General features: G+C 62.4%; 3 protein-coding genes across 5 annotated transcripts in view; 2 read left to right on the top strand and 1 right to left on the bottom strand.

Annotated features, from left to right (window-relative positions):
* Window positions 1-250: 250 nt before the first annotated feature.
* Window positions 251-8,655, bottom strand: CHLRE_11g467656v5 (uncharacterized protein). The gene is made up of 19 exons (XM_043067409.1): window positions 8,287-8,655; window positions 7,914-7,938; window positions 7,251-7,534; window positions 6,693-6,779; window positions 6,311-6,396; window positions 5,907-6,006; window positions 5,634-5,691; window positions 5,250-5,297; window positions 4,991-5,053; window positions 4,676-4,756; window positions 4,390-4,430; window positions 4,074-4,117; window positions 3,741-3,822; window positions 3,473-3,540; window positions 2,826-2,950; window positions 2,563-2,607; window positions 2,275-2,328; window positions 1,815-1,885; window positions 251-1,363 (listed from the first exon to the last, which is right to left on the bottom strand). The coding sequence occupies exons 3-19, from the start codon at window positions 7,517-7,519 to the stop codon at window positions 1,270-1,272; spliced, it is 1,416 nt and encodes a 471-aa protein (XP_042919406.1). The 5' UTR covers window positions 7,520-7,534; window positions 7,914-7,938; window positions 8,287-8,655; the 3' UTR covers window positions 251-1,269.
* Window positions 8,656-8,753: 98 nt separating this feature from the next.
* On the top strand, window positions 8,754-12,985 carry CHLRE_11g467655v5 (uncharacterized protein). Its single transcript, XM_001698703.2, has 6 exons — window positions 8,754-9,127; window positions 9,544-9,667; window positions 10,177-10,247; window positions 10,633-10,689; window positions 11,151-11,261; window positions 11,800-12,985. The coding sequence occupies exons 1-6, from the start codon at window positions 9,020-9,022 to the stop codon at window positions 11,854-11,856; spliced, it is 528 nt and encodes a 175-aa protein (XP_001698755.1). The 5' UTR covers window positions 8,754-9,019; the 3' UTR covers window positions 11,857-12,985.
* A 70-nt stretch (window positions 12,986-13,055) lies between these two features.
* Window positions 13,056-20,234, top strand: part of CHLRE_11g467654v5 (uncharacterized protein) — an 11,734-nt gene continuing 4,555 nt past the window's right edge. For 2 of the 3 annotated variants that reach the window (XM_043067408.1, XM_043067407.1), the window contains exons 1-13: window positions 13,056-13,624; window positions 14,213-14,383; window positions 14,714-14,793; window positions 15,204-15,273; window positions 15,506-15,563; window positions 15,820-15,992; window positions 16,325-16,438; window positions 16,817-16,922; window positions 17,278-17,382; window positions 17,583-17,677; window positions 18,118-18,213; window positions 18,986-19,036; window positions 19,550-19,618. In XM_043067408.1, coding sequence (XP_042919403.1) covers window positions 13,163-13,624; window positions 14,213-14,383; window positions 14,714-14,793; window positions 15,204-15,273; window positions 15,506-15,563; window positions 15,820-15,992; window positions 16,325-16,438; window positions 16,817-16,922; window positions 17,278-17,382; window positions 17,583-17,677; window positions 18,118-18,213; window positions 18,986-19,036; window positions 19,550-19,618 — 1,650 coding nt within the window. In that variant the 5' untranslated portion in view covers window positions 13,056-13,162. Of the gene's footprint in view, window positions 13,625-14,212; window positions 14,384-14,713; window positions 14,794-15,203; window positions 15,274-15,505; window positions 15,564-15,819; window positions 15,993-16,324; window positions 16,439-16,816; window positions 16,923-17,277; window positions 17,383-17,582; window positions 17,678-18,117; window positions 18,214-18,985; window positions 19,037-19,549; window positions 19,619-20,006; window positions 20,055-20,234 lie in introns of all 3 variants that reach the window. The other variant, XM_043067406.1, reaches the window with a different exon arrangement.

Below are 20,234 nucleotides of genomic sequence, written 5' to 3'. Positions count from 1 at the left end.
GTGGGCTGTTCCGCGTGCGATGGCGCCCGCCACTATTATAACGGCGTTCAGCTGGTGCCCCGTCAGACTGCCTCGGCCACGGCCTCGCTGCCACGGTCGCTGACCAACTTCTCCCCTTGCTGCCCCGCACGCCCCCGGCCAACGGCCACCGGCGATACGGCAGGCCCCTTTGTGACCAACGCCCTTGAAGTTTGCAGCTCCACGTTTGTTGAGTTGCATGCAGTCTTGGCGTGCTGACAATGCGTTGCCAACGTCAGCCAGTTTACACCCGAAGTGTGACATCCCCGGCAGAGGATAGGCTGCCATCCTGCCTGCCATCTTTGTCCGCCTCAACTGATGCCAAAACCTTGCATAACTTCTGTGCCCACTCGGTGGCAACTAGCAATTACAACACCGGTTCAAGGTAACGGTGCAACGAGCAGCTCCAACAGACGTCACGTACGTTTGTCAATCCCCCCACCTTCAACCTCACTAGCCCAGCTGTGCACCTGGGATACGGTATCCACCTGTGCTAGTACAGACCTTGTGCGCCACATTCTTATTAACAGGCTACAAGCCACCGCAGCTGTGTGCCTGTGTCACCACGCCCCCTACACGGGACAGTTTGCCTACCCTTCCCGCCACCAGGTCAACCCCCCACCGTTGGTGGGCAAGTTGGTGGGTGTTGGTTACAACTCCCTACCAGCCCAACCTCCCTAAGCAACTCTGTCCGCCACCGCCCTTTGCTGCGGTCCACCTTCCAGATGTTTAGGATGCCGGACCAATGAAGTTGCCACAACAAAGCAACAGGCACCGAGAGCTATCCAGGGGCACTGCAACGGGGATCAAGCTTGGCCGGCCTATGGGGGTTAGCCTGGAACCCACGGTAACACCAGTTGCCTGTTACCGGCCATTCCTACATTTACTTCCTCGCGGCTCTCGTCAACAAGCTTTGTGTTCAGCGACGAAGCAAACAATAGACAAAACCGTGTGCGGGCACCGCCGCAAATGCATAAAAATGTAAGAATCGGTTCAATGAAACGCATCTAGTGCCCCTCCCTTCCCACAGTCGTGTCTCCTGCGGTCCCCGCGTCTTGCTTCCCTCTTCCACCTCCTACTGCCTTCCTCTCCTCCGTAGTATGCCAGCACTCCAGGGCGCATTGGCGTTCGGAATCATGCCGCAGCGTGTTGCCAGTCTACCTGTTGGCTGGCGCAAAACCACCCTCCCTCCCCCGCCTGCTGCTGTCTTAACCAAGTCAGGTGTGGGGTTATGTCGATGAGTGGTGATGCTCACTTCTTGGTGGTACTGCTGCTGCTGCTACTGCCACCCTGCGCCACCTTGAGTTCGTCCAGGCAGAACCACGTGTTGGCGCCCCCCACAGACCTGCGTGTGTGTGTGTGTGTGTGTGTGTGTGTGTGCGTGTGTGCGCGTGCGTGTGTGCGTGTGCGCACGTTCGGACTTGCGTGTTTGCATGTAGGGTGAGAGAGGGCATACCCAGCGCCAGGGAAACGCAGGACCGTGTGTGTGTGCAGTGCTGTGCGCAATCAAGAGAACACTCATGTCGGGCGACTATTGGCTACATGATCCTTGTCGCATGATTCATGATACTGATTCAGCAGTATCGGATCACCAGCAACTGAAAGCTCTACCACTGTACCAGAGCAGGGTAACAGGCATGACAAGAGAGCAGGGTGACCGCATTCCACGTCATTGGCTGGCTCGTGAACTGCGTCAGCCGGTCCCTTGACTGTAACCAATGCAATCTACGTCACGCAGCAGTCGCGCATCACAAGCAACCCCAGCCGGCCCGTCCCCCTTGGACGCATCCACTCACTGGAAAGAGATCTTGTCGCGCGTGGATTTCTTGTCGCCGCAGTTGAAGGTCGAGTCGAACGGCAGTGTGAACTGCAGGGTTGGGTGGGGAGGAGAGAGGGCAGGCGCGCGGGAGGGGCCCGGGGCCGGGAAGGGCGGGAGGCGCAAGGGATGAGGGTGGCGGCGGCGGAAACGGGGGGAGCAGACAGGAGATGGTTGGTGCAATGCGCGCTGTGGCGGTGGCGGTGAAGACGCCAGGGCACACGGCCACGCCCTCTGACTCCGCTGCCCACCCACTCCCTACTCCACCCCCCACCCCACCCCACCCCCCACACACGTGCCCACGCGGCAACACGACGCTCGGTATTGGTAGGTATCCGTAAGTAACTCCGATGCCGTCAGGGCACGCTTCCTTCTGTTGTTTCTTTCATACACGTGCCCATGTGCTGCTAGCTCCGCCCCAACCAGCCACGCCCAATCACCTGCAGCCACCCGTCCTCGCCGCGGGCTGACGGGGTGAGCGAGGTGAGGTAGGCCTGCGCACGGTGACACACACGTGCCGTGCCGTCAGAGCCGCACCACATCGCACACACAGTCCTGCGTGTGTGTGTTTTCCCTTGTGCCCGGCGGGGACATTCGCGTTTAGGGAGGGGGTTTAGGGTAATCGCAAGAACACGTGTGTGCCATGCGTCACTGTGTGCCATGCCATGGTAGACGCGGGGGCGACACAACGCAGTGCCCAGTGCTCCAAAGCAGGCGCCCTCACCCACCTCGCCGGGGCAGTAGGTGTCATCCTCCTGCTGTGCAATCATCATCTGCGGCAATACACACACACGCACACACACGCACACACACACACATGCACACACACATACACACACACACACGCACACGCACGCGCATGTAACGAGGGCTCAGAAATTCATAAAGCCGCAAATTGGGAGGGCACAGGACGGTGAGCTCCTCACGGGCAGCCGGTGCCGATTGCGCATGCGCGCGCGAATGCCCGTGTCTTGCCCTCGCACGCACGTGCCTTGAGCGGCGGCGCGGTGCCGGGGTGGTAGCGGTCGCGCACCCAGAAGCTGACGGACGAGGCGGAGGCGAAGGGCTGGTAGCCGGGGCGGTTGCAGCCGCGGCACCACCAGGTCATACCGCCGCCTGTGTGTGTGTGTGTGTGTGTGTGTGTGTGTGTGTGTGTGTGTGTGTGTGTGTGTGTGTGTGTGTGTGTGTGTGTGTGTGTGTGTGTGCGTGTGTGTTTGGAGGGAGTTATTGGGGTGGGTGTTTGGATGGGGATAGATGGGGATGGGGGCTTGGAGGGAAGGGGAGGTTGGGTGTGAGCAGGTGGGTGTGGGAGTTAGGGGTGTGGGCAGGTGGGGTTGGGGTCGGGGGTTAGGGGTGTAGGCAGGTGGCGGGGGTGGGGCTCGGAGGGAGGTGCGTAAAGGCAGGTGGGGTGGGAGTGTGGGACTTGGGGTAGGGACAGGAGGGGAGTGCGGAGTGCCGCGCCCCCAACGCCCGTGGTGTTTGCGACTGTCACCGGGCTGTGCCAATCCCGTGTCGCACCCGCACGTGCTCCAGGCCCCGCGCCCGCACTGCCGCCCCACCTTGTGGCTTGCGCAACCATCTTCCCCTCCACGCCCTCCACGCCCTCCACCCCACACCCCCTCCCACACCCACGCCCACCTGGTCCGACCTCGGCGCACGCGGCTGCCGAGCCGCCGTAGCCCCAGCCGGGAGCAGTCACGTTGAAGCTGTGTGCAGGTGTGCAGGTGTGGGGGGAAGAGTGGGGCGGAGGGGCGGGCGAGTGTTTTTCATCAATCCCGGCGGATTCCAGAAAAGGCCAGATGATGGGAATGGGATGAAATGGGGCTGCTTCCGCATGCATGTCTCTTTGCCACACAGAGTGCTTCTTCGTGAACGAAGCGCGCTCTCATTTGTAATATTATCTCACTTGTGTGTGGGTGTGATATAGGGGAACCAGCTCCAGCCGGTGGTGACCATGTCGTCGTACAGCGTGTCGCGGTTGATGTAGCCTGTCAGTTTGCGGGTTTGATTGGTTGGGCGGGTGGGTGGTTGGATGCGAGGCTGGATATGAGTTTGGGTGCGTGCAGGTGGGGCTGTGTGCAGGTGGAGCTGGCGCACAGCAGGACAGGCGCCTGCAACCCCCGCCCCATCCCAGTCCTGCGCCGACAAACAAACCAAACAGGCAACACACCAAACAGGCAACACACCAATAACAACAACATTCGACACCCCCACAACACCGACTGGGTGCCGCACGCACCGGGGCTCATGGGAAGCGCAGCGCCGCTGCCGCAGTCCACCGGCCTGTGTGTACATGTGGGTATATATATATATGTGTGTGTGTATGGGGGTGGGTGAGTATGGATGTGAACTATGAGGAGGGAGGGTCAATCCAGGCACACCCATACATGCCCCTGACGCATGCTGTACACACACACACACACACACACACACACACACACACACACACACACATGCCCCTGACGCATGCTGTACACACACATACACACATACTGCGCGTTTTGTTTTGCCGTGTGCTCTTCAACACACATACACACACTTGCACACACTCGCACCTGATGTCCAGCATCATCTCGGAATACATCGGGTGAGCCAGCTGTGTGCGCGTGCGTGTGGTGTGGGTGTGTGTGGTGGCAAGAGAGTGGGTGGCGAGAGAGGCAACTCGGTAAGAAAACAAGCAGGCCGGGGGTGGCCAGTTCCACGCCCAACGCCTCTCTTCCACTTCCCTCTCACCCTGCTGCAGGCTCCGCACCCGCCTCCACCCCTCCCTCTCCTCACCCCTCCCTCCCTCTCCTTGCCCCTCCCTCTCCTGCTCCCCCCTCCCCCCCAACCCCACCCCACCTGCTCATACACCCAGAAGGAGAGGTCCATCTCGCGCTGGCCGGACTTGGGGTTGGTGGAGTTGGTGTAGCAGCAGGAGGCCTGGCGGAAGGTGGGGAGGGGGGTGGGGGTGGGATGTGGGGTTTGTGGGTAGCGGGTGGGGTGGGGTAGGGTTTGTGGGTAGGGATGGGGTGGGGTTTGTGGGGTGGGTTCAGGAGGGGTGCGGGTTTACTTGCAACCCTTCCCGGGGGGATAAGGGCAGCCAGTATTCAGTTAGCTGAGGCCCGTGTCACGGCCGTGCCTCGGCAGTCGGCAGTCCGCTCGCCCACAACCCACCTGCGCGCGCGGCGGCTCGCCCTTGGGCTCGTACCAGCAAGGGCAGATGTCCACCACGTGAACCTGTGGGGGTGCGGGTGGCAGGGCGTGCGACACGGGTTTGCGTGTGTGTGCTTGTGTGCTCGCTAGTTCCTATGTGCCTGGCGCTTGTGTGCACGGTTGGCAGATAGCAGAGCACGGGAGAGCCCGGGGGGGAGCTGGGGCAAGGCAGGTGACACGCGGGCACGCACGTGGGCGCTGCTGATTGCCGTGGACGCACCCGCACACTCTTGGACGGGTCCCAGCATGTCACAAACACGTAGTCATCCTGGAGGGAAGAGGGTGAGGGAAAGCAGGGGAGGGGGAGAGGGGGAGAGGGGGGGGGAGCAGGAAAGGGGGAAGGACGTGATGGGTGAACGTGTGGGGGGAGAGTGGGGGGCAGGAGAGGGGGGGAGAAGAGGGGGAGAGGGGGCCGGGGGGGGGCACGGGAGCAAGCGGGGGCAGTGGGTCATGGGCGGCGGGAGAGGCACAGGTAGAGGCTGGGAGTGAAGGTGCATGCCCACCCACATGCGAGCCCTCACTTCCCCACCCCCACCACATCACACATCCCACCCCCACATCCGCACCCGCACCACACATCCACCCAGCCCTCCCACACCCCCACCTTGTATGCCGGGTTGCCGGGGAAGCTGCGGCCCATGTCGTCCGGCGCACTGCCGTACCTGCGGGTGTGGCCGTGTGGCGTTTTTGGCGATGGTGCGTGGTTACACACAGGGAAGCGTAGGCGAGCAGAGCAGCTGTACAGCAGCAGGTACGGCACATACGGCGCACCCAATTTATTACCTAACTAGTTCAATTTTAGCCATATATAATATATTCTAATTAACGCCTAGGCACTTGCCCCGGGGCCCCTCCATGACGACTACGGTGAACCCACTTGGGGAAGTAGTACCAGTACTCGGCCGGCACCGCCTGGTCGTTGCGGCCAAGCACCGGGCCGTTCACGCAGCGCACCTCGTAGCAGCGGCCGCAGCTGCCTGACAGGAGGAGGGGGTGACAGGTGTGGGGGTGTGGGGTGGGGTGTGTGTGTGGGGGGGGAGGGGGTTATTCCGATCTAAAAGCGGGAGGGTCCCAAAGAGGGGGGGGGCCAGAGGCGTAAGGGGGGTGGAGGGTACCGTGAGGGGATGTGGGTTGGTGTTGCGGGCGTGGACGGGTTCGAAAGGGGTGCGCATCGCATGACAGCAACAGGACAGCGCCCCACCCCCCCGGTGCCATCCCAACCCCACTTCCTCCCCCCCCCCCCCGGCCACCATCATCATGACTACCCCCCGAGGGACTCACCCGGGAAGTCAGGGTTCGTGTCGGCGAACGAGGTGACCGCGTCACGCGGGAAGGGCATGGAGCCGTCCGCGTTAGTGTAGCCGCAGCTGCGAGCACGACGTGGGGGAGGCACAAGTGGGCAAGGGGGGAGGGCGGGGTGGGGGATGGCACAATTTGGGAGGGGGTAGGGCGGGGTAGGAGAGGCACAAGTGGGGAGGGGGTTGTAGATACCCAAACCCAAACTACACCGTACCCAATGCAATAGAGCTAGGAGGGGGGTTAGGGCGGGGTGGAGAGGGGGGGGTTATGTCCTCTAGTGCTACACTAGCCGAGGCAAAGGTCGCCCAGAACCACTTTGCTGGACCGAGTGAGGGCCAGGCGTGTGTCTGTGTGACACGCTTACCCGCCCCACTCCAGGATGCCGAACGCGGACTCGCCGCCGCCGCGGGAGGGGGAGAACGTGTCCACAAAGGGCTTGGGGGTGCCGTACCTGTGTATGTTTGTGGAAAAGACATACGCAGGGATGGTGTATGCGATGCGGGTCACGGCCGCCGCATGTTCGCCGTGTCGTGTGTGGTGTGTACACATACACCCCATGCACAGCCAGGGAGCGGCAGCGCGGCGCACAGGCACATCGACAGCTGGGCACGCCGTTCCTATCCCACCCGAGCCACATCGCATCCCCGTCCCTCGGCCCCTCACGTATACTCTTCACGTAGGACCCCTCCCGCAGGCCCCGCAGGTCAAAGCATAGGCGACGCTCTCCTCCTCGCTCTTTGCATTGGTTTCGGTTTAGTTTGGGCTGGTATCCACAACCCCTCCCGCAGGCCCCCTCCCGCAGGCCCCTCCCCCTGCAGGCCCCCCCCTGCAGGCCCCCTCTTGCAGGCCCCTCCCGCCCGCTCACCAGGGGGGTTTTGGTTTAGTTTGGGCTGGTATTTACAACCCCCTCCCGCCCGCTCACCAGGAGGCCCGCGCGCGCTCCCAGCCCGGCGGCGGCGGCGGCGGCACCGTGAAGGAGGTGTTGGCGGCGGCACGGGCCCGGCCCGAGGCCAGATTCTCGGCAGTAGCAGCATTGACGGCAGCGGTCATGTCCACATTGCTACTGCCGGTGCTGTTGCTGTTGCTGCTACTGCCGGAGCCCTGGGCGGCGGCGCGCGGCGCGGCCAGCAGCAGCGGCAGTAGCAGCAGCGCGGCCAGCTGCCAGGCGGCGGGGAGGCGCCGGTTGGCCATGGGTGCTGCCGTGTCCTGTGGTCAGGTTTGTTTGGGAAGGGGAGGAGGGATAGGTGGGGGAGGGAGAAGAGGAAGGGGCCAGTGAGATGCGAGGCCTGGAGATGCGCAGCCGCGCAGCCGAGTAGTTCCCTCTGTCACGACTCCAGCACGCACCCCCACCCCGGCCCCGGGGACCCGGCCCGGGACGACCCGGCTGTAGCTGCAGTCGCAGCTGCAGCCGCAGCTGCGGCTACAGCTCTGAGGCTACAGCCGCGTGCCTTGCGTTTGGCAAGGCCGCAGCTGCTGCCGCAAACCCAGAGGGTCCGCAAACTCCGCACTGACAGCACTGACAGCATCGACAGCAACACGTGTAGCGTGTAACCTTAGCTGCGCCCTGGGGGCCACTCGCACTCACCTGGGTCGCCGGGGGCCTTTTAGGCCTGCGGGCGAAGGGGCGCGGAGGGGGGCGAGCAGCGAGGGCGCAGCGCCCAACGATAGCAAGAGGCGGGCGGCGGGTATTCGCGTGGCTTTCGTTAGAAGGGGGGCCCTTAAAAACTGTCAAACTCTAGTAGACCTTGTGCGGTTGCTTGGTTGTGGTTAGGGCTTGACGCCTGTTAACAGGGCTGGTCAGCTTTTATGGTGCCGGCGAGCCATGCCGGAAGGTGACGCGACTGCGGTTGCAAACACCTATGAGCTCATCGCTAACTAACCGTCCCGGGACGCGCCGCGGCAAACCCCCATCCGCTGTCTGCGCCCCGTGCTCTGGAACATTTTGTCTTGCAGCTTACCTCCTTCCAAGCTTGGTTCAGGTGGACGCAGCCACCCCCCGCGCTCTCTGCGCCACGCTGTTAGCGTCCCTTCAGCCTTCGCTCCGCAACGCATCCGGCGGGCGCCACGGCACGGCGTCCCTCCGCCCCTGCCCCAGGGGTCGCAGCGCTGGCCATGGGACTGCCTCCCAAAGGTTATGGAAGACCATGGATTGAATTCGCAAGTCGCCAGGCCCAAACGTGCAGCTGGAACCGCTGAGCTGGAGGCGCAAAACCCGCCCTCGCACGGGGCACGTCCCTGAACGACAGGGGGTTCGCTCGCATCGCGAGCCAGCCTTTAATTGACTGTTTGTATGCTGGTAGGCTCTGGAGTCGCAGCAGCGCGGACAATCAAAACTTGGAGCTGCTTCGGCTGTCGTGACGTGATGGTTCTACCTGCTCCTCGACATGTTGATGTGTATTTCTTATGACGATAGTTTAAGCTTAATATTATTGCTTGTATTCAAGCCAAACTGCGACCGGAGGGTGCTATTTGCTTCCGTGGATCGAGCAATAATTGGCTTGCTCCACGCTATCGTCCACGTTGAGCTTTCAACAGTAAAACACGTGTGATGCACTGAACCTGCAAGCTACCCGCTTGCGGAACCCCAAATGACTTCCATCAGAAAGTCGCAGCCAGCACACATGCACCGATAGCTTCCGCGTGTGTAGGTCATCCATATAAAACGGCTGGCTGCTAGGAACCGCGCGTGCCATGGCGGCAGCGTCAGCAGGCCGGCGGTGGGAGCGCCTGCGCGCCTGGGCGTCAGCAGCCGGCTCGCACACGGCGGTCTTCCTGCACACCCTTTCATGCTTCTACGTGGTGCGTATTTTGGGGGTGGAGATTGGGATACTAAGGGGGTTCCGTGCATGGTGGAGGGGCCTCACGGGGTAAGAAAGGCAAGAAGAAGGGGTTGAGTCCGCACAGCTGGGGGATTGGCATGCGGCGTGCAGCCGGCGTGCGCTCTCGGCAGCCTGTCACCACGACCACCCCGACCCCAGCATGCAAGCACACCATCCATGCTTTGCTAAGATCACATCCTCCAAGCTTACCATGCCCTTAGCTAATCGTGAATGTAACATCATCCCCCCCCGCTGAACTCGGACGTTAGTAACGAAGCGCCTGCTGCACCACTGTGCCTGGCTACAACTTCACCACTTCTTCGTGAATCGTTGAATGTAAACCCCGTACACACACAGACACACACCAACAAGCACACACACAAATCTTCCCGCCAGGTGTCCCGCTACGGCGTCTTTCTGTCCAAGGTGACGGGGCCCTCCATGTTCCCCACTTTTGGCGGCCGTGGCGACTTCGTGATCGCGGAGGCGGTTACGCCCATCTGGGGACAGCTGCATCAGGGTGAGGGTACTAACGGGAGTGTGTGTGTGTGTGTGTGTGTGTGTGTGTGTGTGTGTGTGAAATACCAGCCCAAGCTAAACCAAACCAAACTGAGCTAGCGAAACACAGCGGGGGTTGTTCACCATCCCCACTAAGACATCAGACACACAGTAGGGTTGGGGCCACTGGTGTGAGACCCGGGGGCAGCTGCGCCAGGGTGAGAGAGGCCACTGGGTTTGTTGTTCGCACCATCCCATGAGATAGCAAATCAACATAGAGCAAGCCGTGAGGTGTAGACGCGGACACCGGCCACGGGGTGAAGCTGCTTCAGGGGCCAGCAGCACCCGGGTGTGAACAGTAAAGCACTGGGTGGGTGAGATCACTGAGCGCAGACCGTGGGGGTGTAGTGCGGCTACCCCTTCCCCCGCCCCGAATCCCGTTAACGTGTCAGCCTGTCCTGTCCTGCACCCTCGTGTCCTGTCTGTTTGCTTACTTTTTCTTTGAGATGCCTGCACACAAACGAACTACAGGCGATGTGGTGATCTGCACCCGGCCGGTGGATCCGGCAGAGTCCATCATCAAGCGGGTGGTGGCCATGGAGGTGAGGAGGGGGAGGAGGGGCGGGGGAGAGGTTGGGGGAGGTCGGCAGGCTGCTATCAACATTCCCAGTCAAGGAAGACTCTCAGAGAGGGAGGAGGAGCTGGTGAAGGGCTCTGCGAAACCTTTGCAAAGCTTGAGAACGCCTTGAAATGCTTTAATATGCCCCCATCCAGCCGGCCGTGACCCGGCACATCTCCCAGCCACTCACCTCCATACAAATAGACCGTACACCCTCAACCGTCAACCCCCCAATTAGGCTTGATACATACCAGCCCGCCCTCATCAACAAACACACCACACACACACACACACACACACACACACACACACACACACACACACACACACACACACATGTATTCACATACACACACGCCGCCCGACAGGGTGAGGAGGTGGTTCTGTATCCGGACCGGGAGCACAACGAGGTGCGCCGCATCAAGGTGAGCCAGGGGTGGGGCGCAGAGGGATGGGGCAGGGGTGGGGAGGTGCAGACGGGTGCGCTAGGGGTGAAGCAGTGGCGAGCCGGGTGTGAGGGCTGAGGGCTGAGGGCTGTGGGGCGGCGTGTACCCGCGGGGCGCGAGGGGTGAGCCAGGCGCGCAGTGAGGGATGGGTCACCGCAGGTCTGAGGAGGGAGCGTCACACTGGGGCGGAGTGGGCGTGCTCTTTCCCTTGCACACACTCATACAAACGTACATGCACACACGCCAGTGTCGCCCTTCACTTTGTGCTTCCTTCCTAACACACGCCTACACTCACACACACACACACACACACACACACGCAGGTTTTGGTTTTTACACACACACACACACAGCTCTCGGGCGATTCGTTTCGTTCACAGAACACACACACACACACACACACGCACACACCCTACACACACCCTATCTTGCCCCCGCAGGTGCCTCCCGGGCACGTGTGGATCCAGGGCGACAACCTGACCCATTCCCTGGACAGCCGCCAGTACGGACCCGTGCCGCTGGCCATGGTGCGCGGCAGAGTGCTGCTGCAGGTAGGGGGGTTGCGGGGGCGGGGGGGGGGCTGCGGGGCTGGCAGGGCTGCGGGGTAGGGGGGCGGTGCGGTGCGGTGTGGTGCGGCTTGCGGGCAGCTTGCGGGCAGCGGGGCGTAGGGAATGACAGGTGGAGAGGGTTGACAGTCTCCACACCGTGCGGGCTGCGTGTGTGTGGTGGTGGTGGTGGGGGGGATTAACGTTCAACCCATCCCGTAAGGAAACAGTCGCGCGACAAGGAGAACTGCAGCTGCATATGCGAGTCGTTGGTGGGGGGGGGGCATTTGTTGACTGCTTCAGATTGTGCGCTGAAGCTGGTCACATCAAACGAGTAGCTAGTCAACGAAGTTTGTGCGCTTGCCGTGATGCAGGCTTGTTTGGCCGTTGCACTGCACGAGCATTGACGAGAGTATACCCCGTGTGTGTGCCGGCCGCCACGCAACCTTCCGCCGCTGCCCTCAACCCAATACGGTACTTGATGCACACGGTTCCCATAAAAATGGCTAACCCCCTTTCCCACTCCCCCCAAACGCCGCTGCAGGTGTGGCCGCGGCTGCAGTGGGTGGACAACAGCCTGGACGCAGTGCGCAAGTTCTGAAGGCACCACCGCTGGGTCTGGTCTGGTCTGGCCCTGGTCTGGTCTGGCCCTGGTCTGGTCTGGCCCTGGTCAGCGGCAGGCGGCGATGCCGCGGGCAATGACCGCGTATGTGGGATGGGGTGGGGGTAGCGCCTCAGCCGCCGCAGCCGCTGCAGCGGCTCAGCCGCCTCGGCGCCTCGCCGCAGGGGTGTCGTGCCGCCCCGGGCCTCATGGCGCCGCCCCGTGGGCCTCATGGCACGGCACGCGGGTGCCAAGAGGGGATGTAGGCACGTGGTGCGCGGGGGCCGGGGTCGGGGTGAGGCCCTGCAGGGGGCCAGACCCGGTGCACCGCTGCTGAGCAGGTGGCTGTGGATGATTGAAGCCCTGGATGATTGAAGCCCTGGCACTGAGCGAGTGAGCGCTGGCTGGCGCCGCGGCCGCGACCCCGCAATTGCCTCAGGGCGTGGTCATGCTGAAGGTGCTATCAGTGAAGCCATGCCGCCATCATACCATGCGGTAGTTTGAGAAATGTCCCTGGTCTGACTGCCCCTTCCTGTCATGTCGCTGTACTTGTTTTCGGTGTACATGCAAGGGTGCAGACACCTTGAGCATCTCTGAATTCCTGGTACCAGCAAGAGCAGAGGGAAAAGCTCAATCCTGAGTGTGATGGCTGTAATCCCGGTCACCATCATACCCCACATCGGTCCGTGGCCACCGCCTCACGGGCCCCAGGACTGAGTTCCCCCCTGAGTGCCCATCTCCCTGTCGAGAATGTTGAATCAAGTTACAAGTGTCCGTAGTGATCATGCACCGGTAGGCGCATGGAGCAGGAATGATGAGAGCGGGAATGGAGGAGTGGAGTGCTGGAAGGACTGAAGGATATGCCCGTGCCGGCCCTGTATGGCTGTATGAACAAGGAGGAAGGTGCCGTCATAGATAACGTATGCAGCTTTGGAACATGCTTTCCACTGGACTCAACGGTGGGCGGGGCTTGGGATCGGTGTCGTGCCTGGGAGTCGGATGGCACAGGCAGGCAGGCGCTGGCAGGCGCGATGGTGGGTGCATGCGTGCACACAGACATGCGCGACTGCACAGTCTAGTTGGCCTCCGTCATCCCAAAATCTTAATTGATTTGTAAGCGCATAATTATAAAACGCTCCAGGTAAAGGCGCCTGGTGCAGACTCAAAACTCAAAGCGAAATTGCACAGGACGTTTTGTCCCTTTTGTGCATTCACTCCTAGCTACTGTCAAAATGAAATAACAAAATAGGCCAGCAAACGCTCCTGGAAAGTGCCCGGCGCTTGGACAGCCTGCATCTCGCGGACCATGGACCCGCCCGGTGGTGGATTCATACGCCCGGGCACGCAGTCGGGCTCTGCCTTCGGTCTAAAGTTCGACCGGCCTCCGCCACAGCAACCGAGTTGGCGCGACTCGCGCGGGGGCCGCTCGGGAGGTGGTGGGCCCGCCAGCACCAGCGGTCGCCGCTCCGCGGCGGACGTCTTCGGCGCGGGAGGCCGGGGCCGCGGCCGGGGCCGGGGCCAGGACCGGGGGTCCCAGGGTCAGGACAGAGGCACCGCCTCTGCGCCCGCCTCAGATGAGGATGACGATGCAGAGTGGGGGCCGGGTCAGGGCCCGCGCGGCCCCGACCTGCCCCCCATGAACCCCACCTACCGCTACGGCGACCCCTCCCTCCCCGTCAGCAAGTACCGGCGACAGATCTTGTGGCTGGTGGAGAACCACGCCGTCACCATCATTGTGGGGGAGACCGGCAGCGGCAAAACCACGCAGGTGGGCGGCTGTGGCCGTGGCCATCGGTACGGTTAGGCGCAGGGGCAGGGGCAGGGGTAGGGGTAGGGGTAGGGGCAGGGGCTGTGGGCGGGGGCGGGGGCGGGGGCGGGGGCGGGGGTGGGGGGCAGGGGTAGGGGTAGGGGCAGGGGCCCGTGCTTGCGGGTTCTTGCGGCGGGATGTCGTTGTGGCCGTACTGGCGAGGTCTTGCGTGTGCCGTCGGGGCCGGTCGTGTGTGGGTGCTTGGGGTGGGATGGGGATGTGGGGTAAAGCGACCCGTGTGTCCGTGTGTCCGGGTGCATGGGTGCAGACGGGAGGTGAGGCGGGGCGGCGCCGGTAGGAGGGAGGGAAGGGAGGGGGGGCCTGTCAGGGTGCCACGCCACATGCCGTCCAGGTGAAGGACTTGGGCATGCCCGTTGGCGGGGCTTGCGCCGAAAGGGCGGCTTGCAGGGACCCGCAGGTGAGGGCGCTTTCCTGTTATCGTCCCCAAGCACAATGCCACACCCTCTCCTCACCCAGCCCATCCAAAGCCCTCCCTTCCTCCCCCACACACCTCCTCGCCTCCGCACTCCATCCCACACAAACACACAGGTTCCCCAATTCCTTCTGGAGGCGGGGTGGGCGGAGAGCGGCTACGCCATCGCCTGCACGCAGCCGCGGCGGGTGGCGGCGAGTACAGTGGCGGCGCGGGTGGCGGAGGAGATGGGCGTGGAGCTGGGCACGGCGGTTGGGTACGCGGTGCGCTTCGACAACGCCATCTCGGTGAGGCGGTTGTGTTGGTTGGGAGGGTGGTTGGGAAGCCGGTTGGGAGGTAGGGAAGTGGGGAGGGTGGAAAGGCTGGTTGGGAGGTGGGGAGGTTGGGAGGGGTTGGGCGGGTGGATGGGTGGGGAGAAGGCGAGGTAAACGCAGCTCTCTGCGTTTGCCTTGAGGCGCATTGGTGTGCTTCCCAACATGCGCCCCCGCTGCTCCCGCCCCCTCCCCTCGCATGGCTACCTCGCTACACGTCTCTGTACCGTCTTTGCAACCCCCGCTATTTTAGCTGGGTTTGGTGTAGTTTGGGCTGGTATTTACAACCCTCCCCTCCCCCTCCAGGAGCGCACGCGCATCAAGTACCTGACTGACGGCGTGCTGCTGCGCGAGATGATGGACGACCCCCTGCTCACACAGTACAGGTGGGGGGGGGGGGCGGGGGCGGCGTGTGTGTGTGTGTGTTTGTGCGTGTGTTAAAGAGCACGAGGAGAATATAGCGCAAAGACAGTGTGTGTATGTGTGTGTGCGTGTGTGCGTGCGTGCGTCTGTGTGTGTGTGTGTGTGTGTGTGTGTGTGTGTGTGTGTGTGTGTGTGTGTGTGTGTGTGTGTGTGTGTGAGAGAGAGCACAAGGGGAAAATGGCTGGCACCGTTGCCGGTGAGCCGGTGTGCCAACTCGCCTCACCTCAACTCACCTCACCACACACCCTCTCACCTCAACTCGCCACGCCACGCTCGCCGCACCCCATTTCACCCCATCTCACCTCGCCATGCCGCCCCCCCCCCCCCCACACACACACACACACACACACACACACGCGCGCGCGCGTTGCAGTGTAATCATGGTGGATGAGGCGCACGAACGCAGCCTGGCCACTGACATGCTGCTGGGGCTGCTCAAGAAGGTGAGGACGATGACACGTGTGGTCGTGCCGATATGTCGCCACCCCCCAGGTCAACGCATTCGATCATGCCAGGTCCCCCCCCTCCGCTGCTCCACACTTCTCCACACCTCTCCGCACTGGTGCACACCTCTCCGCACCCTGACGCCGCCGCTTCACATCCGCCGCGCCCCTTCACTCCCTTCGCCTCGCTCCCTTCCCCTCGCTCCCTTCCCCTCACTCCCTCCCCTCACAGGTCCTGAAGCGCCGCCCCGACCTCCGCCTAATCATCTCATCCGCCACACTGGAAGCGGGTGAGGGGGGGGGGGTTGTAAATTCCAGCCTCAACTAAACCAAAGCGGGGGGTGTAAATACCAGCCCAAATTAACTGGGGGGGGGGGCACCCCCACACACACGTGACCCACACGCGTGAGGGTTTTCAACAAACCCCAAACCCAACCCCGAACCCCGAACTCAGCCCCCCCCCTCCCCACACATGCCACCCCACACGCGCATCCCGCGTCCCCAACCCCAATCCACAACCCTCGCTCGACTCCTTACCACCCCCAGGCAAGCTACGTGACTTCTTCGACACGTCCACCTCCGCAAGCACCGCACGGCGGCGGGCGGCGCTGGCGGCGGCGGCGGCGGCGGCCGGCGCGGGCGTGGGCGGCGTGGGGTGCTCGGAGCCCGACCGCACGCCGGCGGTGGTGACGGTGGAGGGGCGCACACACCCGGTGCAGGTGGGGAAGGGAAGAGAAAGGGCGCGACGTGGGGTGGAGGCTAGGGACTATGGGCTAGGGAGTTTGGATTTAAAACCAGGACCGTGACCGTGAACTTGATCGGTGTGTGCTCCGCCACACGTCATTCCACCTAGTTCCACACCACACCGCACCACGGCACGCCATGCCACGCCACAACCCGCCTGCCCCTCTTCCCAACACCGCCCCCCCTTCTCCCCGCCGCCGCCCCGCTTCCCTGTTCCCAATGTCCTAACCTTGCAACCCTTGGTTTGGTTTAGTTTGGGCTGGTATCTACAACCCTCCCCCCCCCCCTGCCCTCCCCCCCCCCGCAGGTTCACTACCTGCAGCAGCCCGCTGCCGACTACGTGGCTGCGGCGGTGTCGGCGGCTGTGGACATCCACTGCGAGGACCTGCCGGGAGACATCCTCATATTCCTGACGGGGCAGGTGGGGGGTTGCAAGCATGTTTGGAAACGCGGTACAGGATGCACTGAAGACTGCAGACGAGGGGGGGGGGGAGTGGCGTGAGGGCGGGGTTGGGGGGTGGGGTAGGGGGTAGGGGCGGGGGTTGGACGGGGGGGCAGCTGTTCGTGGGGAACGGGGTGATCAAGTCACAGGTTTGGAGTGCCGACGAACAGTGCGAAGAGCGGGTTCTATACCATTTTGGTGGGGGAGGGGGGTTAGGCGAGACTCCAGGGCTAGTACTGGAGGGTTTGCAGGCGGGTGTGTTCGTGCGGGTTGTGCCCTTGTCACTTACCGCCTTCGCGCAACCAGCCTTCATTTACCCTCTCTCTCCCCCTCCGTCGCACGCCCACGCACGCGCAGGAGGAGGTGCAGGCGGCAGTAGCGCAGCTGGAGGAGCAGTCGCGGCGGCTGGCTGGCGGGCGGGTCAGCTACAGCCTGAGGATGATGCCACTGCCGCTGTACGCAGGTGGGTGTGTGGGGTGTGTGGGTGTGGGTGTGGGTATGGGGGGTTTGCAAAGATGGTTGGAAAAGTGATACAGGATGCACGGGGGTGAGGGATTACTCAAAAATAGGGGGGGGTAATGTGTCCGAGCCCAACGAAGTAGGTCCCAAGAGTCAAGGAATCGTCGCTCGGGGGTGAGGTATGTGTGGAGAGGGTGTGGATGGGCCTCCGGTGGCAAGGCCATAATGCCATGCACGTGATGACACACCACATGTCGTTCGTTCCGATACCCTTTGTGCGTGCCCAACACACACACACTCTCTCTCTCTCTCACACACACACACACACACTTTCTCTCCCGTTACACCCGCACGGACAGGCCTGCCGGGCGCGGCTCAGTCCGCGGTGTTCCGGCCCGCGCCCCGCGGCGTGCGCAAAGTAGTTGCGGCCACCAACATCGCCGAGACCAGCCTTACGCTGGAGGGTGGGTGTGAGGGGAGGGCTGGGTGTGAGGCGAGCTGGGGTGTGTGGGGCTGGAGGGCTGGTGAGGGCGGTTTGTATAGCGGCGGCTCGTGTGCAGGGGTGGGCTGACACACTTTTGGAACACTCGGATGTTTCAACGCACTGCCACACACACACACACACACTTACATACACGCGCACACACACACCGCTCAAGCACAGGTGTGGTGTACGTGGTGGACTGCTGCTTCGTCAAGCAGCGCGCCTACAACCCCCTGACCGGCCTGGAGTCGCTGCTGGTGGCGCCGCTGTCGCAGGTGGGGGAGCGGGGAGCGTGTGTGTGTGTGTGTGCATATGTGTGTGTGTGTGTGTGTGTAATGTGTGTGTGTGTGTGTGTGTGTGTGCATATGTGTGTGAGGGGGGAGGCGATGTCGCAGATGTGCGCGCACGTGTGTGTATCTGTGTGTGTATGTGTGTGTGTGTGCGTGTGCGCACGTGTGTGTGTGTGTGTTTGTCTCTCTCTCTGTGTGTGTGTGTGTGTGTTTGTCTCAAAGAGCACACGGAAAACATAGCGCAAAGACAGTGTATGCGATATATGTGTGTGTGTGTATGTGCGCAATGGGTGGTGCAGTATTACCGTCATGCAGCCGCCGCCGCTTCAGCACTCCACACCGCTAAGTGTCCTCTGCACCCCTCGGCCGTCGCCTCCCCCCAACTGATCCTCGTCATGTGCCCCCCCCCCTCCCGCCTCCCGCAGGCCAGTGCGGCGCAGCGGGCGGGTCGCGCGGGCCGTGTGCGTGCAGGCCACTGCTTCCGCCTGTGCAGGGAGGAGGACTTTGCGCAGCTGCCCAAGGTGTGTGTGTGTGTGTGTGGGGGGGGGGTTACATGCATTAAGTTGGGGGGGGGGGTGCCAGGTTCAAACATTGGTAACAGGATGCAATCGGAGGGATCAGGGGGCGGGGTAAACGTGTGCGTGTGTGTGTATGGTGTGTGTATGGTAGCACGAGGTTCTGGGGGGTTTGTAAATACCAGCCCAAACTATGGCTGTGTGCAAATTGTTTGACATGGCCAGGTTGCGACATGCGACATGTGACATAGCAACATACCGCATACCAAGACTCGCCCACATTTGCATGGCTACGCGTCTTGGAGTAACATCTCCCAGCTTTGCGGCGGTGCATTGCGCTAGCATAGCCACAAGCTCCTCCCACTGGCCGCACCCTACGCCACGCCACCACCACCGTGGCAACCGTGACACGTTTTGTTGTGTGCCACGGCGTTCCACGCTTACCAGAGGCATATTGAATGCATCCACAATGTGTTTGGCGGGTTTGGGCGGTATGTGCCTTATGTCGCAATGTCGTATGTCGCAATTCACATGTCCATTAGTTCCGCAACGCACGTCCACATGTCGCAACCTGACCATAACTTGCAAGCGGCTATAAACCAAACGAAGCCAAGCTAGCGGAGGGGACGGACAAACGTGTGCTTGTGTGCTGATGTCTGCGTATGTTTGGTGTGTATCTAGTGGGAACTGCAGCTACTACTGCTACTACTGCCACACTGTAGCAGCTGCTGCTACTGCCACTCACCGCTGCTGCTGCCCTGCTACTGCCGCCCCTCAGGTGACGGTGCCTGAGATGCAGCGGAGCAACCTAGTCAGCATGGTGCTGCAGGTGCGTGTGTGCTGCCCGTGCGCACAGGGAACAGCGTGTGTGTGTGTGTGTGTGTGTGTGTGTGTGTGTGTGTGTGTGTGTGTGTGGTGGTGGGTGTCAAAGAGCATAAGGAAAAACATTCCGCGTAGGACAGTGTGTGCGTGTGTGTGTGTGTGCGTGTGTGTATGTGTGTGTTTGTGTGTGTGTGGAGGGGAGGTAACTGTCCATGGAGAACAGAGTGGATAAGCCACAAGTATGAAGGGCCGGGAGATTGTTCTTGCCGTTTCCAGAGGGTGGGGGATATATTCGCCCATGGGTGGGGGGCCGCGGGGATGGGAGGAGCGAGGGTGTGAAGGGTGATGAGGGGTGTGAAGGGGGGCACTATTATTGCGGGCGTGCCTTCCTTCTCCTTTCCGTCGAGCAGCCCCTGCAATACACTCCTCCCGCCGTGCACTCCCTCTCCCCCCTTCGCTTCTTAAATAATCATAAATGTAACCCCCCCTTCCCTCTCGTCCCCGTTCCCCTCCTGCACAGCTCAAGTCACTGGGTATTGACAACGTGATGCGGTTCGAGTGGCTGGCGCCGCCACCCGCAGAGGCCATGGTGAGGGGGCTGGGCGGGAATGTGGGGTGTGGGGTGGGGCCGGAAGGTGGGTTTGCTTACAGCACTCCCAGTAAAAACCCAGGTGGGGGTGGGGGGTAGGGCGGGGTGGGCAGGGGTGGGCAGGGGTGGGGAGGGGTGGGTGGGGTGGGGGTGGGGAGAGTTGGGCTGGGGTGGGGTGGGGTGGGCTGGGGTGGGGTGGGGTGGGGTGGGGTGGGGTGGGGTGGGGTGGGGTGGGGTGGGGGTGGGGTGGGGTGGGCTCCGGGAGGCTTTGAGACGCACACCGGGGCGACTGGAGGTGATATGGGGACGTGAGGATGTCCTGCGACTGTACACACATACGAGCTTTCATTTCCTTTCAACACACGCACACTTACACACTTACACACAGGTCCGGGCGCTTGAGGAGCTGCACGCGCTGCGGGTGCTGGACGACGACGCCCGGTGAGCGGGGCGTGGCGGGGCGTGCGGGCCGCATGCACACACGAATGTAACCCCACCCAAAGCGCACAACCACCCCAACACCGACAATCACCACCACCAACACCAACACCACCACCACCACCACCACCACCACTACCACCAGCAACCACCAACCAACAACATCAAACAGAGCAAT

This window comes from Chlamydomonas reinhardtii, chromosome 11, assembly GCF_000002595.2.
Source record: "Chlamydomonas reinhardtii strain CC-503 cw92 mt+ chromosome 11, whole genome shotgun sequence".
Taxonomy (NCBI): Eukaryota; Viridiplantae; Chlorophyta; class Chlorophyceae; order Chlamydomonadales; family Chlamydomonadaceae; genus Chlamydomonas; species Chlamydomonas reinhardtii.
This window is presented reverse-complemented; position numbering and strand designations above follow the sequence as displayed.